At 43.7% G+C, this 13,946-nt stretch overlaps 1 protein-coding gene across 1 annotated transcript in view; it reads right to left on the reverse strand.

The window, feature by feature from the left end:
* The window catches only part of met (MET proto-oncogene, receptor tyrosine kinase), a 54,060-nt gene that overhangs the window by 10,763 nt on the left and 29,351 nt on the right, over window positions 1–13,946 (reverse strand). Inside the window, exons 10-13 of the mRNA XM_026311778.1 lie at window positions 13,768–13,867; window positions 6,178–6,387; window positions 3,997–4,146; window positions 626–779 (exon numbers count right to left, since the gene is read on the reverse strand). Coding sequence (XP_026167563.1) covers window positions 626–779; window positions 3,997–4,146; window positions 6,178–6,387; window positions 13,768–13,867 — 614 coding nt within the window. The remainder of the gene's footprint in view (window positions 1–625; window positions 780–3,996; window positions 4,147–6,177; window positions 6,388–13,767; window positions 13,868–13,946) is intronic.

Genomic DNA, 13,946 nt, shown 5'->3' on the forward strand with positions numbered 1-13,946 from the left:
GTGCGACCCCCACACAAACTTTCTGTGAACCCACCAGGCAAAACAAGACCCAGCAGACACACATGCACACAAGTTAGAAATAACGCACTGAACTCCAGGTGCAAATATGCAAATATGCAAATACACACACACACACACACAGACTTAATTCAACTAGCTCAAAACCAGAACTACTTGCCACACCTGACTTGACTCTAATACAAGCATTTGCATAGAAATACATCATCTATATTACGGAATATATGTTTAATCATCTTACAGTTATTTTACTACCAATTTACAGATTTTATTTTGTTTGCATTTGCCTGTTTCTGATATTTTTTAAAAGGCAAAATATAGAAATTCTGCAAATTTACAAACATTCCTGTCAAACTTCGCTGCTGTTTGACAGGAACAGCAGCGTAAACAAACTAGACTTTGTAAACAAACTAGACTAAACCTGACTGGAGAGTCTGATTAACAAAATATTCCAGAGCTCATGTTATGTTGCTCATGGACCGTGAAAGCTGCACAGTGTCTTTAGACTAAAGTTGACTTCATGATGTTTCTGTATGTGTGGCAGCGGCAGAAGTGAAATGACCTTTGACTTACTGACCCCACCGCTGCCCGACATGTCTGCTCTTACCCTCGATGTGTTTGTTCCTCTTCCACATGAGCAGCATCCCCAGCAGTAGCAGCAGCATGCTGACGCACAGACACCCTATGATGAGGCCTGTGTAGTCCTGCTCCTGTGCCAGCGTCACTTTGCCCAGATGCCTGATGGAGTCCGCCTGGCGCCACTGAAATACATGCACACATCCCAAAGAGTGAAGAAAATAAATATTAGTAATAATAATAATTACTACTGAACTACCATTCATTCACCTTAAACCATTTACCTTAAACTTTACTACTATGCAGCACAGGCCTGACAGAGCATATACCAAGTCTCTGCTGAGGTCCGTGTTGGAAACAGTTACTTGAACTCGAGTTCATCACTCCCCCGACCGTCCCGCAGCACTCGCGGTGTAGCAAATCCACATTTGCAGCATTTTTGTTTGTGCAGGTGCGTTAACTTTTCTATGTGTTTTTGGATCTGCAGTGCTTTTAGCATGTGTCCCCAGGAGACACTGCAGCCATTACTGTCTAAAACTGTACTACTGTGTAGGACAGAGCCCAACAAAGTGCATCACTGTCCTCAGACTTAAAGACTGAAGGCAAATACGCCATAGGACACATGACTACACACTGTATGTCATGCATGGCAAATATAGTGTACACACACACAGATTTAAAACCCATGGAGCTGGTATCCAGACACGGTATGCAATAACCATGCAACACACACACACACACACCCTTGCTGCAGTCTGGAGGCAGATTACATCAGTGATATGGCTTCTGTGTTATTAGGTTTAGTGGAAATGAGGTTTCTACTGGTGCCTGCCGTTGCAGAGGGGACAGCGTATGTGTATCGCAGAGACTGTCTGGGCATGTCTGGAGGTAGGGGATATAAGCCGCTGTGTGTGTGTGTGTGTGTGTATGGTCGGGATATTGGCTGACCCTCCCTAGAGATAAAGGCTTTTCCTCTGAAGGCCAGTTCACAAGTCAACAGCGATGAGCCTGATAACGTCTGGACTGGAGCTCGCTGCTGTGTCGCCTTAGGGTGAACGCTGAGCTTTATCTTTAAAGATGACACGAGAAGCTCAGCGGCTAATATTAGCTTGTATTATAAAGGTTATGCATTTCTCTTATCAAAGCTGTGGGGATGTTTAGACGACTGGTTTTTGTCTGAACATGATATATGAGCATCATTTAAAGGCTTTCAAGAAAACGGTGATGCTCAATTAACGTCCTGATTTAGGTGTTGAACAGAAATCCCTTAACATGCCTCAGCTACTTCTTCTGCAGCTGATTTCCTAAGAATGCCTTTTGGCAAACCGAGCTCCAGGAAAAGATGAGGCAGGGCAGTAAAAGCAGCAGAGTGAATGTTCCGTGAACTCTGAGTGTGGCAGCTGTGTTTCTGAAAGTTTCTGTACATGCAGGTTCATCTTAAATATAAGGTCCAAAATGTTTTTCTTGAAGCCCTGACTCCTTTCTGACAACAAAACCCGATATTCCCTGTTGACTTTCTTAATCACAGAAAGGTTTCCTGTTAAATCCAATTTAGTTGCTGGATATATACTGAAGAAAGGCATGCACATTTTCCCTAAGGTTATATTATCACAATGAGTAAAGCATTTAAGGTTTCTTACAGACTAAGTTGACTATAGGTTCATAAGCAGTATTTCAATTTCTTGTATGGTTGAAGTGTGTTTTTATCTCTAGCCACACCCAGAATCGGTGAAAGGTGTTGTTGGGTGTAGTCAAAAAACTGCTCTGCTGCACCTGCAGCCACACCCAACCATTTGGTGTGCTTGTACATCACCACATCAAGGTGGGAAGTTAAACCTCTGCAAGTTGATTAAAAAAAAAAACAAGATTGTTATTGGGTATTAAGTGTAATAATTTATGAGATAAATATTTATAGTTAAAAGATGAATCGTCGAATGTTTAATTTTCAAGTGTGATGAATTTCACAGGAGGGAAACCTAATGTACTCATTCCCTCATGTGACACGGTGTGCGCCCCCTTCTCACGACTCAGAGGATGCTTGACTTATATTCAAGTGACAAGACAGCTGTATGCTGAGCCCTTTCACTCAACACACTATAATGAATTTTCTCCCTGAGCAGGTTTTTATAAGCGACTGCATTAGGACAGGAGAGTTACTGAAGTTTCCTGTAAATGATGTGGAACAAAGAAGGAATGTGGTGTTTTCCATGAGCTTCCCAGAGCGCAGAATGAAGAGCTCAATATGGCCGAACGATCCCGCTACTCCCTGCTCGTGCGTTCAGATTTATTTTTATTACGTTACGCTTTATTATTTGATAGGTCAACCTGTAGATCACTTAAGTGAAAGCTGAAAATATACTGAACCTTAACACAAATTCAACCAAATTAAATGTAAAATCAATATAAAAAATGATCATGATCAATACAAACTCACTACTTTCTGCACATACTTGGTCTATCTATCATCATCCTGCGTTATGTTATTGCTATGTGGTGAGTCAGACTCTTCCTCCTCAGAAGCAGGTGCTATTATATGACATGAGGCCTTTTATTGCTGAAATTCCTTCTTTGAGCCTGATAATACAAACAGGAGGGATTTTTCATATAAATGCATTAAAGTGGCTTTATGGCCCTCTGCTGTATTGTATTCACCTCTATGTCAGAGCAGAGGTTTGATGTAGAAAACCTCCTTTCATACATGATCAGTCGGGGCTCACAAGCATATTTGTGCTCATAAAACTAGCGTTACAACATGTACATGTCTGTGCTGCAAAACATGATTTGCTGAGCTGAGCTGACAAATAACCGAGGGAGGACATGGAGTCCAGTTAGGAATGAAAATGAAATCTGTCCCACTACATGTTTTAAATAAGCTCATTTGTACTGGACCTGTTACTGTAAAAGGAAAGTGCCTCAAAGCATTATGAGCTCATTTACTAGCACACGGCATGAATAAACAGTTAAACACATCCCGGCACCCAAAAAACAAAACCACACATTACGACACCCAACACCGGCATCAAAACACACCAGAGCGTTTCTAGGCTGTCGACACACAGGGAAGCTGGAACAAGACCTACATCGCGTGAGGTAACACTGAGTGTGTAGTTGGGTGTGGATGTTTAACTTAATTAAAGATAGCGTGTTTGTTGACCAACTGTTAGTTGTAGGTAGGTAATGTACCGCACACCTGTGTCTCACAGTGGCTAAAGATGGGTCAGGACTCATTTAGTGTGAGTGTGTTAAACTGTTGACATGGAAATGTTTATTTGTGTTTGTGTCTATGTGCAGTTTACCCCGACAGAAAGGGGCAATAAAAGGCCTAAATAGGTACTGCTGCAGAAAGAACAAACACTTTCTCCCTGTGGTGCATGCATGCAAACGTGTGCACGTATGTCGCACCTCCACCTGCAGCTCCTTGGAGGTGGCAGCTTGCAGCTCCGTGGGAACGGTGCACTCCAAAGTGTTCCCGGTCAGAGTCAGACTCTCACAGCTGTGGTTGGAAACAGTCAGAACCTGGCACTTCATGGCCTCCCTGTCCATCCGATCACCCTGCAGGATGAGACAGACACATCAGAGACAGAGAAGAGAGGCAGGCATGAAAGATCAGTGCAGTCACTGCAAAAAGTGTTGAGCTTCTAGAACCAGCAGGTCAGAGTGGCCAACAATGAGTCCAATGCATGTCATGAACTGAAAGTAGCAATTCAGGACAACATGGAGACAGAAGCCCGGTGGGAAAACGTGCAGCACATATCCTCAGAGCGGTGACGTAATACTGAAGTAAATATGGCGCATCAGGTTAAAGAGGCAGGTCTCTCTTCTTGGCACGGATTAACATGATTCACAACATGAACTGAGCTTGTTGCTGCTCATGAGAGTAAGACAGAGCGACTTATTCTGGTCTAGTGACCCTCAGTGGGTTGAACAACAAACACCCCCTCTGAGCGCTGACTGGAAGCGCACACAGCTAGTGTCCACGTGAGTGTGTGTGTGTAACTGAGTTAATGAGTGTGTATTTTCTGACGGGAAGCTGTCCCAGAACAACATAGGCCAATATGCTCTTCCATCTTTCCATTTCTTTCTGCTCTCACACACCCCAGTTCCCTTGCTTTCTCTTCCTGTTCTCTCTTTAACGCACACACACACACACACACACACACACACTTGTTTGAATGCAACAGAAGGCAATAAAGAGAATGATCACATTCCTTGCGTGACAGCTTGGGATTTTCCAATTTGACACAGAGTGGAAGCTCACACCTGTTCCAGCACTCGCTGTCCCTCTCTTTCTCACACACACACACACACACACACACACACACACACACACACACACACACACACACACTGCACCATGGCAGGCTATAAACACAGCAAGACAAAGCACAAATTCACCTTATTGCTTGCAGTCAGGCCACACACACAGTTAATCCAATACATCCCTGACCCAGTGTGTTTCCAGGTTGTATGCACTGAAGAGAAGAACCGTTAAAGTGGATAAAAAGATGTCACAGTAAAACCAATCACTCTAGAGAAAGTGGAACAATAAGTACAAGTGAGACGCTTCTCCATGTCCCATGAAGTGATCTGCAGAGATAAGAGCTTGGCCACGAGCCGAAGCCCTGTTCCTTCATGTGCCTCCATACTTGAGCAGAGCTGCCACTCAGAGCTAAATATTTATTTATTTGACTCTTAATGGCAGACATTTTGGGGTTGGAGTTATCAGATGGTGCTAAATGAGCCCAACATTTGCCCTTTAACTAAAGGCCATTGCAGGGCAGGGTTATCAGATGGCGTTAAATGTGGCCTGTTTCGGTGCGATGCCTGGTACTAGTCCCCCTGGGTAAAAAGCGTGGGTTTGTCTGGGCTGAAGGGAGGAATGAAGAGGGGATTGAGGTTGGGTTGGTGGTGGATTTAGCATCAGGGCCAAGGTCATGTCTGGGAAAAGAGAGAGAGAAAAAAAAAAACAGCCAGGATCCCCTGCGAGAAGTTCAACACAGCTGCCACAAGCTGTCGAGCTGCAGTCAACAAAAAAATGGAAGAAAGAAAAGACGAGAAATATGTATTTCATTGTGTTCCTAAAACAGACTCTGGGGACTGTGGTGGCTTGTTTGAAAAGCAGCATTAATATGTCAAGAGCTTTGACCTCGGCTGCCAGAACAATGCAAGTCAACAGAGAGAATACATGCAGAGGTATAGCAGTGGAGGAGGGATGGGAGGTGGGGGTGGGAGGTGTAAACAATGGGAAACAGACTCCACTTCCTGTTTTTCTTCAAGTATTGTTTCCTTCCCAACTTGACCTGGACCACGGGCGGCTGTACGTGTGAACGTCTGGACTGAATCTGTGAATCTGTCTAGTCACATGCTTTAACTCAAACTCCTGATTTCACATGGTTGGTTCTTAACCTGCTCATGTTCTTCAGTGAAGCACTTTCCAGGCTTCTGTAGCAAAGTACATCAATAGATTTTTGTTCGGTTTCTGAGCAGCATTTAAACTGGATGCTTAGAGCTTCTTCAAGTTCTGAACCCGTTTCTGTTGAGCAACACAAGGGGTGAGGATATTTACTGTACGAGGTCTCTCACCTTGAGCTCCACGATGCTCTTATTGTCCTTGGAGGTGAGCTTGGGGTCCTGGAATAGGGGGTCTTCCACGTAGATCAGGTCCCACTGATCTGTGGAGTAGCCATCCAGGACAAACGCCACCTTGGTGACCACCGGTGGCTGGAGGGCCAGTTTAGCCAGTGAGGGTGTGGTGCACTGGATGGATGTTCTGTTTTCACCATAAACACAGCTCTGCAGGAGAGGGGTGGTCGGACACACAAACACACACACACACACACACACACACACACACGTAAAACTGTTCACACATGCATCTGTAAGTGAAAAACATGAGAACTGCCTTAAGTGGACACAGAAATATCAAGATCAGCAGTGCTGGGTTCATTTTAAGCTTAGTCATCCTCATAACCCAATGATCTAATTTCAGACTTGTTTACTTTTGACTCTACACAACAGTTCATCTGGATTTGGGTACAGTTTTGTGCACCCAGGTTTAGAAAAAAGCCTTAATATTTTAACGAGGTTCAGATGTGACTGTCATTGCGAAAGATCCATGCACCCTGAAAACAATGAAGGGAAAACAGACAGATTCCGACTTTGACCTCTAAACCTCTCACTGACAGGCAAAGAAAATCAACCTTTACCCAAACTAATCTTAAAATTGAATAACATGCAACCTGAGGCCTGAACACAAACCACTAAAACAGAAGTTCAGTTTGTCTTTGACTTCAGGTTGGTCCCTCGAAGTAAATGCATAGAGGAAAAGATAACCAGATAAAGAGCTCCAATATCTCATCCTCTTCACTTCTCAGCCAGCCATCATGAAGACAGCTCCCTCCAGGTCTCCAGTCACTCAGACTGTACAACAATGACGCCATAATCCTCAGTTTGGCAGCTTCTTTTATACTCCGCACATTATGTGAGACACCCCCCCGTTTTCAGCCACTACTGCGTTTATACACGTGGCCTCAGGACAGAACAGACTTTAATCCCACACTGGATACAACCGTGTGCTTTTAACCTGCTGCCCAGGAGGAACATCTACATTAAAACTGGGCCTCAAATTTGTGCTTGCTCCATTTTTTTTTTTTTTAGCCTTGTGTGGTTATTAGGGGAAGTGGTACAGAGCCAGAAAATCTGAAGAGAAAGGCACTGTGACCTTGTGCATAAGAAAGTATGGCAGAGGTCACAAAAACACAAGTGTAGGACTGTCTGCTGAACATGGAGGCAGGTTCAGGGGTTTTATTTAAAGTCAGAAACAGTTTAACTGTATTATTACGACATATATAAGAAGTGACTTTGAGCCAGTTACATTTCGTTATTGACCATCTACCCTCTTCTCCCCTACAGTTTCACACATATTCCTACACATGTGCGACACATGTTTCTAATGAGGGCTCAGTGTTGTAAAACTCTTACACAACATAATGAACAGGAAGATCACTGAGCCATCAACAGTTTCACAAACACAGAGTGGGAGGACGTTAGGGGAGGTCGGAGTCCAACAGCATCCAAATGGGGTATTACTGGGATCTGGATCTGGGGCAGTGTTCCCAAAAAACAAGAAATCAATAGACAAAGAAAAATAAAAGGGAGGGAAAATAAGTGGGCACGGCAAACTGAAAGCTGCTGTGTATGACTTTACAAGCAACAGTAAAAGCAGTTAGGAGACTAATCGTGATAATAAAATGACCTATTATCTTTTTTTATGTATGTCAACATGCTTTTTTATTCCTAGATCATAGCAGACACCTCCCACTCCGACTTTATTTCCAGGCTCTAAACCTCACGTTCCATGTGCAGCCAAAAGGAGGACGTGCTCTATTATTATGGAGATTCCTGTTTATTCATGACACAAAGAAAATTCTGATTAAAGTGTTACCAGTGGTTAACACCCTGTCCCCCACACAGGTGCACTCAGAACAAACCGGACTCGTTTGGCTGCATGCTGACAGATCAATGTTGATATTTGCGCTGTGGTAACAGCCAGTGACAGTCTGTGTTTATCTTTGGGGCTACAAAGGTAAATGTGTCCTTGAGTCAATATCCCATGAGGACAGGAGGTAAAAAAAAAAAAGGTGCTGAGATCAATGAGCTTCTTGTAACCTTTGAACACAAGAAACGCCACCGTCGCACTGTTGTTTGGTGAGTGGCTGCTTCTTCATTTACAAAATGTGACTGACACACACACACGCACACACACACACACACACACACACACACACACACACACACACACACACACACACACAGGCTTTAACAAAGGTCAGGACACACTCACAATGATGAACTTTAAGTTTAACGTTTTCTTTTCTTACATTAAACACAAACAAGGACTAAAACCTCAGTGTACTGAAAGTGAGTTGGCCTGGTTTGAAGACAACTTTCTCCCTATGATCTTGTTAGTTTCCATATTAACATGATAGAATTCCTGTTTCCAAAGCCTGAAAACCTATTTGGCTATGGCTGGGTCCCACATTAGCACACTATTTTCTGCTTGGGATAGAACTATTTGGGTGATTTCTCATGAGATATCTCTGCATTTGTGTTCGTCTGGTGTTAAAGGGGGCAGTGTGAGTGTTACACTCGTAATATCGAAGGATGCAGAAACACTTTGACTGATATCCGACTCCCTGGAGAGTCGCTCTGACTGCAGCAGCAGCAGCAGCTCTACTGAAGTGTTGCTGAAACTTCCTCATACACTTCCCAGTCCGACTCCCCAGTGAGCTATATAGCAGCCCAGATGGACACACACACACACGAACGCGCTCTCAAAGTGACGTGCACTGAACACTAGAATAAAGATATAACACACACGCATGCAGAGAAACTGGGTGTGTGTCTATGTGTGAGGGTAGCACTGGGTCGCCAAACAAAAGCAATTAAATTAATCTGCCCCCCCCCCAAAAAAAAATCTCCCAGGAGCCCAGTCAGAGGAAAAATATCCTGTGAATTAGTGGAAACCTCAGTCAGTTTCATTGTTCAGCTGATGTCTCCTCTTATTTAACACAGAGGAGGTGAAGGGCTGTAGGTTGGGAGCAGCTGTAAATACAATCGCTGAGAGAGGAGGGCAGAGAGCTGGCTGACAGGGTTACTGCGGGGTGATGAGAGAAGCAGCGATCCCGAAACCTCCGCCGTCCCCGATGGATCATTAGTGTAACGGCCTGCGAAAAAGGCAAGTCATAACGAAGCTCCCACATACAAGCTGCTTGTCAAATCTAGAGTGATTTAGCGTATACCAGTGCTACCATGCTGTGATCTGTGAGGTCTGCAGTTCATCTCTGCCCTTGTTTATTATCCTGATGCTCGTAGGTGTAAATCTGATTCTTTCCTCTTTTCCATCACATGTTTCTGTAAATGCACATAATGTGTTTTGCATCCAGCCCCTGTTTCTAACATATTTATGCACTTTGTGTTTTTAGACTTCACTCTTACGTTTCACCACTTTGCAAATGAGTAACAACCAGTGAGAAGAATTATTCACGCGGCCGCCGCGCAGTAAACACTTTCTCCCAAACCCAAACTCTCCCCCACCTCTTGTGTGACCGTGCGACTACAAAAACATCTGTTACAGCCATTAGGTCCGCTTCATACTAATGCCACGATCTAAAAAAAAAAAAAAGAGTTAAAAGACACCAAACAATCCTGTGCTGAGAATAAAAGAAGGAAAGTTTGTTCACGTGTTTGATATTGATTATCAGTATTTAACAACTTGACCTATTGCCCCATGAGCAGCTCTGCTGGAAACAGTTGGAGCGTAAAAGCACCTCGACCACTTTAAACCTTGTTCACTCACTTTCCTTTGGTTGTTTCCCTCAGACACCCGCCAGCTGTGGGGGGCATGGGAAAGGAAAGAGGCTTCATGAGGCGTTCAGGTGTCAGCTGGAGAGATTTACCCTGCGGGGATGAGATAGGAAGAGGAGGCTGACACCAAAAAAGCCAATCAGTGAATGCAGGCGACAGGTGTTTGGCCACGGTGAAGCCTCAAGTTAAACCAAACTATATGTGCTGGTGCACGCCGGCAAAGCAAAGCTGGTATGAGGAACTCACACCCTGAGCTTTGTTCCGTGAAAATTTACAGATGACTTTTTTTTTTGCAGTTCTTTTCATGTATGTACAGCCCCTGGTTTGTGACCATGCCAGCTTTTCACAAAGTCATAAAAAAAAGTTTTTCATGTATGTGGGAAAGCTGAGATTGGCTGAGACCAGGCTTTACTGGAGATCTGAGAGGCAGATATCAAGTCAACACTGGGTGTGTTTTTTTTCAGGCTCTGTCTCCAGCTAAGACCCCTGAACCAAACCCTGGCTTTCAGCCGCACTTGGTTTCTTCCTCTTTTCCAATTTGCTTTGGTTTGAAGATCTTATAGATTCTTGTCCGACCGGAGAACAGATTTCAACTGAACTAAACATAATTTGGCTGCTGTGGATCCTCGGTGGAGACTAAACTGATCATATGGCCATTATTTAGGTTTATGAACGCAGCTCTAGAGGCATGACAGGCTCACATTACCCAGAGTGCCATTGTGCTGGCAGCGGAAACCTCTGGGATATCTGTTTGTGAAAGATCCATGCCTCTATTTTGAGGGGTTAAGACAATAAGACACTTATACTGTCCCTTCCCATGCTGAGCGTTAACTCATCCCGTTTACTGGAAGGAATTTAACAGGCGACAGCTGGGGCCCTACGGGGCATGATCCCATCCTAAATCATTAGTAATGATAGTCTTATTTTATACAGGCTGTTTGCTTCATGCTCTCTCTCTCTCTCTTTCTCTCTCGAGGAAGCCAGGAATTTGTTTTGCCATCCTCCTCTGGTCTGTTATTCCATTTTAAAATGAAAAGTGAACTGTGAGGGCAAGCATCCTCTTCATGCCAATACATGCATCACTCTTAACATTTAACAGAGGGGATTTCAAAATAAAACCAGTCAATGGTGGAACATCAGATCACATGTAAAGTTAACACACATTAATGGTCAGATCACAGGTGAAAGAATCTTTTTTTTTTTCAAGTTTTCCTTTTTCTCATTTTCTTCATAAAAACGTAAATGATATTAAACCTTGGTCACACAAATCAGTGAGCAAAGCATAAGAAACCACAGGTGTCACGTGTTACTGGCAGGAGAAACCAACCCAACCAAAGGTTCATTGCTGTGTATTTGGACAACTTGTTGTGTATTATCACTGCGTGTAATCTTCACCAGCTTTTTAACCTTTATTCCTCCAGAAAGAGGAACACGTGGAAACTTTCAGGTGTGGGAACAAGTGCCCACTGTTGTCCGTCACAGCGGCTCCATATGCACTCAAAGAACAACTAACAGAGGGGCAGGGCTAGATACCCACTGGGGGACATAAGGATTTGAACCAGCAATCTTTGGATGACAAATCTGATTTTGCAGCCGTCAAGCTGCATCTGTTCATAGTGTTCATGTGTAACGAGGCCTGAGCTCCCTAGGGACCCATCAACCTCAAACCTGAACACAGGTCAATGACCTGGGAGAGAGAAACTGAAAGACGAGACACTGCAGGGAGAGTGTGTGTGTGTGTGTGTGTGTGTGTGTGTGTGTGTGTGTATGTGTATGTGTGTGAGAGAAGAAATAGTGATTAGAGAAAAGAAATATCCTGTCACTAAGATCGGAGGCCTTGTTCCATGAGCGTCCATGTTCTGCATTAACGTGTGTGTGTTTACTGAGCTTATTATTATCTCCTGACTGAACCTGCAGCAGCGTGTGCCTCAGCATGACAGATAACATCATTACAAAGCTGTGCCAGTTCTCAAACTGCCGCCCTAAGGCAAACATCACTCACACACACACACACACACACACACACACACACACACACACACGCGCGGAGGGCTATTTGTTTGTCTTACTAAGCAATATGTCAGCCTCACTCTGAATGTCCCCTTATGAAGACACTTTCCCAGCACCTTCTAAAGAGATCAAAATCAAAATTGCTGGAAATTCTCCAAAACTAATTTGCACACGTTAGATTTTTATCATAGTTTTAGAAAACGATCTTGAGTTGCTTCTGTTTCAGTTCAGGACTTGATGAAGCAAATTGCCTCAAAAGATTGTGGTGCAGCTCGACCGATACAAAGAGGTGCTCTCTCTCTCTTTTTTCCCCAAAGGATGTGGTATCGTTTCAGCAGCAAGTGTGATGAAACCCGAGCTGTGAGCCTGTTATCCAGCCGGACTGTACGAGCGGCTCAGGAGGGCAGTAAGTTCACGTCGAGGGACGCCACAGTGGGTGTTTGTTGCAGCCGGTGTTATTACTTCAGACAGCACTGATTCTTTTCTGGCTGCAACATGAAAAACCTTGCAGGGCTTCACAACACTGGCCAGAGAGACCTCTGGAATATTGTTTTTACCGAGTATTATGTCTGTGCGATGAGTCGGGGATGCAGATTTTCCCATGAAGTAGTGTCTAATACTCTTTAAAAAGAGGGAGGCGCAGTAAAACCTCCATCTTATGAGACAATCTCTCATAGTTAAAACTTCCAGTGTTGCTCTAATTCCAACAGAAATCAACTGGGGTCAGTGTCTGGACACAGCAGGCTCTGCACTGGAAAAAAACCTAAAATACATATGTGAAATATATATTTAGAAACTTCTTAAGTCTCTTCTGTTGGAGCTGCGTTTCTGAGCTTTTAAAGACAAGGTGAAAACCTGTTGAGTGTCAGCATCAAAACGCTTCCAGGCAGTCGGAGTAAAGGCCAATCTAGGGGAGCGATGACGTGCTTCAACCATGCATGTGTATCATTTTCCTGCAGTAAGTAGAATAAAGTCTGACGGAGGTGAAGTGAGCCAGAGCATCCTAAAGGCCTCCGCTCTGCTACTGTGAGTGAGTCTGAGACGACAGCTGGATTCTGCAGATCAGACTGGATTTTCCATTTCCTTTGTTCTCATACAGTGTTTGTCTGTTCTTTCCCCATTGTCAAACTGTTTCTTATTCGCTTTAGTATGCATGATGACAATACCACGCAAGGTATTTGAAAACTTTATTTTCCCAATTTTCCCTGCTGTTCATGATATATTTGTAATGGATGTTATTTTAACTAAAGTGATCCTGCATAGAGGGAGCTGCAGGAGTTAAAATCAGGATCCAAAAGCTTCTTTGCAACTTTGCATTTCCACTGTATCTCAAAAAAACCACAGCAATTAAAACTGATTTCATTTATCAGTGTGGTGCTTGAACAAGCGTTCGAAAGGTGACAAAAGACACCTGTCTGACCTCCCTACTGCATTAATGTAATGTCGACGTTAATAATGTTAAAACAGATTTCCATGTCGAGTGCTAATATAATGGAAGCAACATGTCTCTTTTCTGTTAGCTGCCCACAAAGTCCTCCCTCAGGAGGAGAAGCAAGAGATTTAACCTCCACTAAGTTCGTGCTGCTTCACTGGATAAAAAGCACCATAAAATAAAAAATAATAATAACACTGAGGTCCAGGAAAAGTTCTTATATGTGCAAAGAGGAAATAATTCAGGATATACAGTGTTTATTTGTATATCTACAGCTCACAACTACCTCAGACAGGTTTTAGACTACTCTAAAGATGATTACCAGTTTGGGTATAGAAAATCCTTTTTTTTTTTTTTTAACTCACCACATGGAAGACCTCAGCATCCTGAGCGGTGGTAAGGACCATCTGGGGCTGGAGGCCGGACTGGAGGAAGAAGCCGTGAGCTGACACTGTGCAGCCTCCGCTACAGTGAGTGGGATGAGAATGGATATTAGCATTAGCACCAGACAGAGTCACAGTAGATCCCCACTGGGAAGAGGCTG

This window comes from Mastacembelus armatus, chromosome 6 (assembly GCF_900324485.2).
Source record: "Mastacembelus armatus chromosome 6, fMasArm1.2, whole genome shotgun sequence".
Taxonomy (NCBI): Eukaryota; Metazoa; Chordata; class Actinopteri; order Synbranchiformes; family Mastacembelidae; genus Mastacembelus; species Mastacembelus armatus.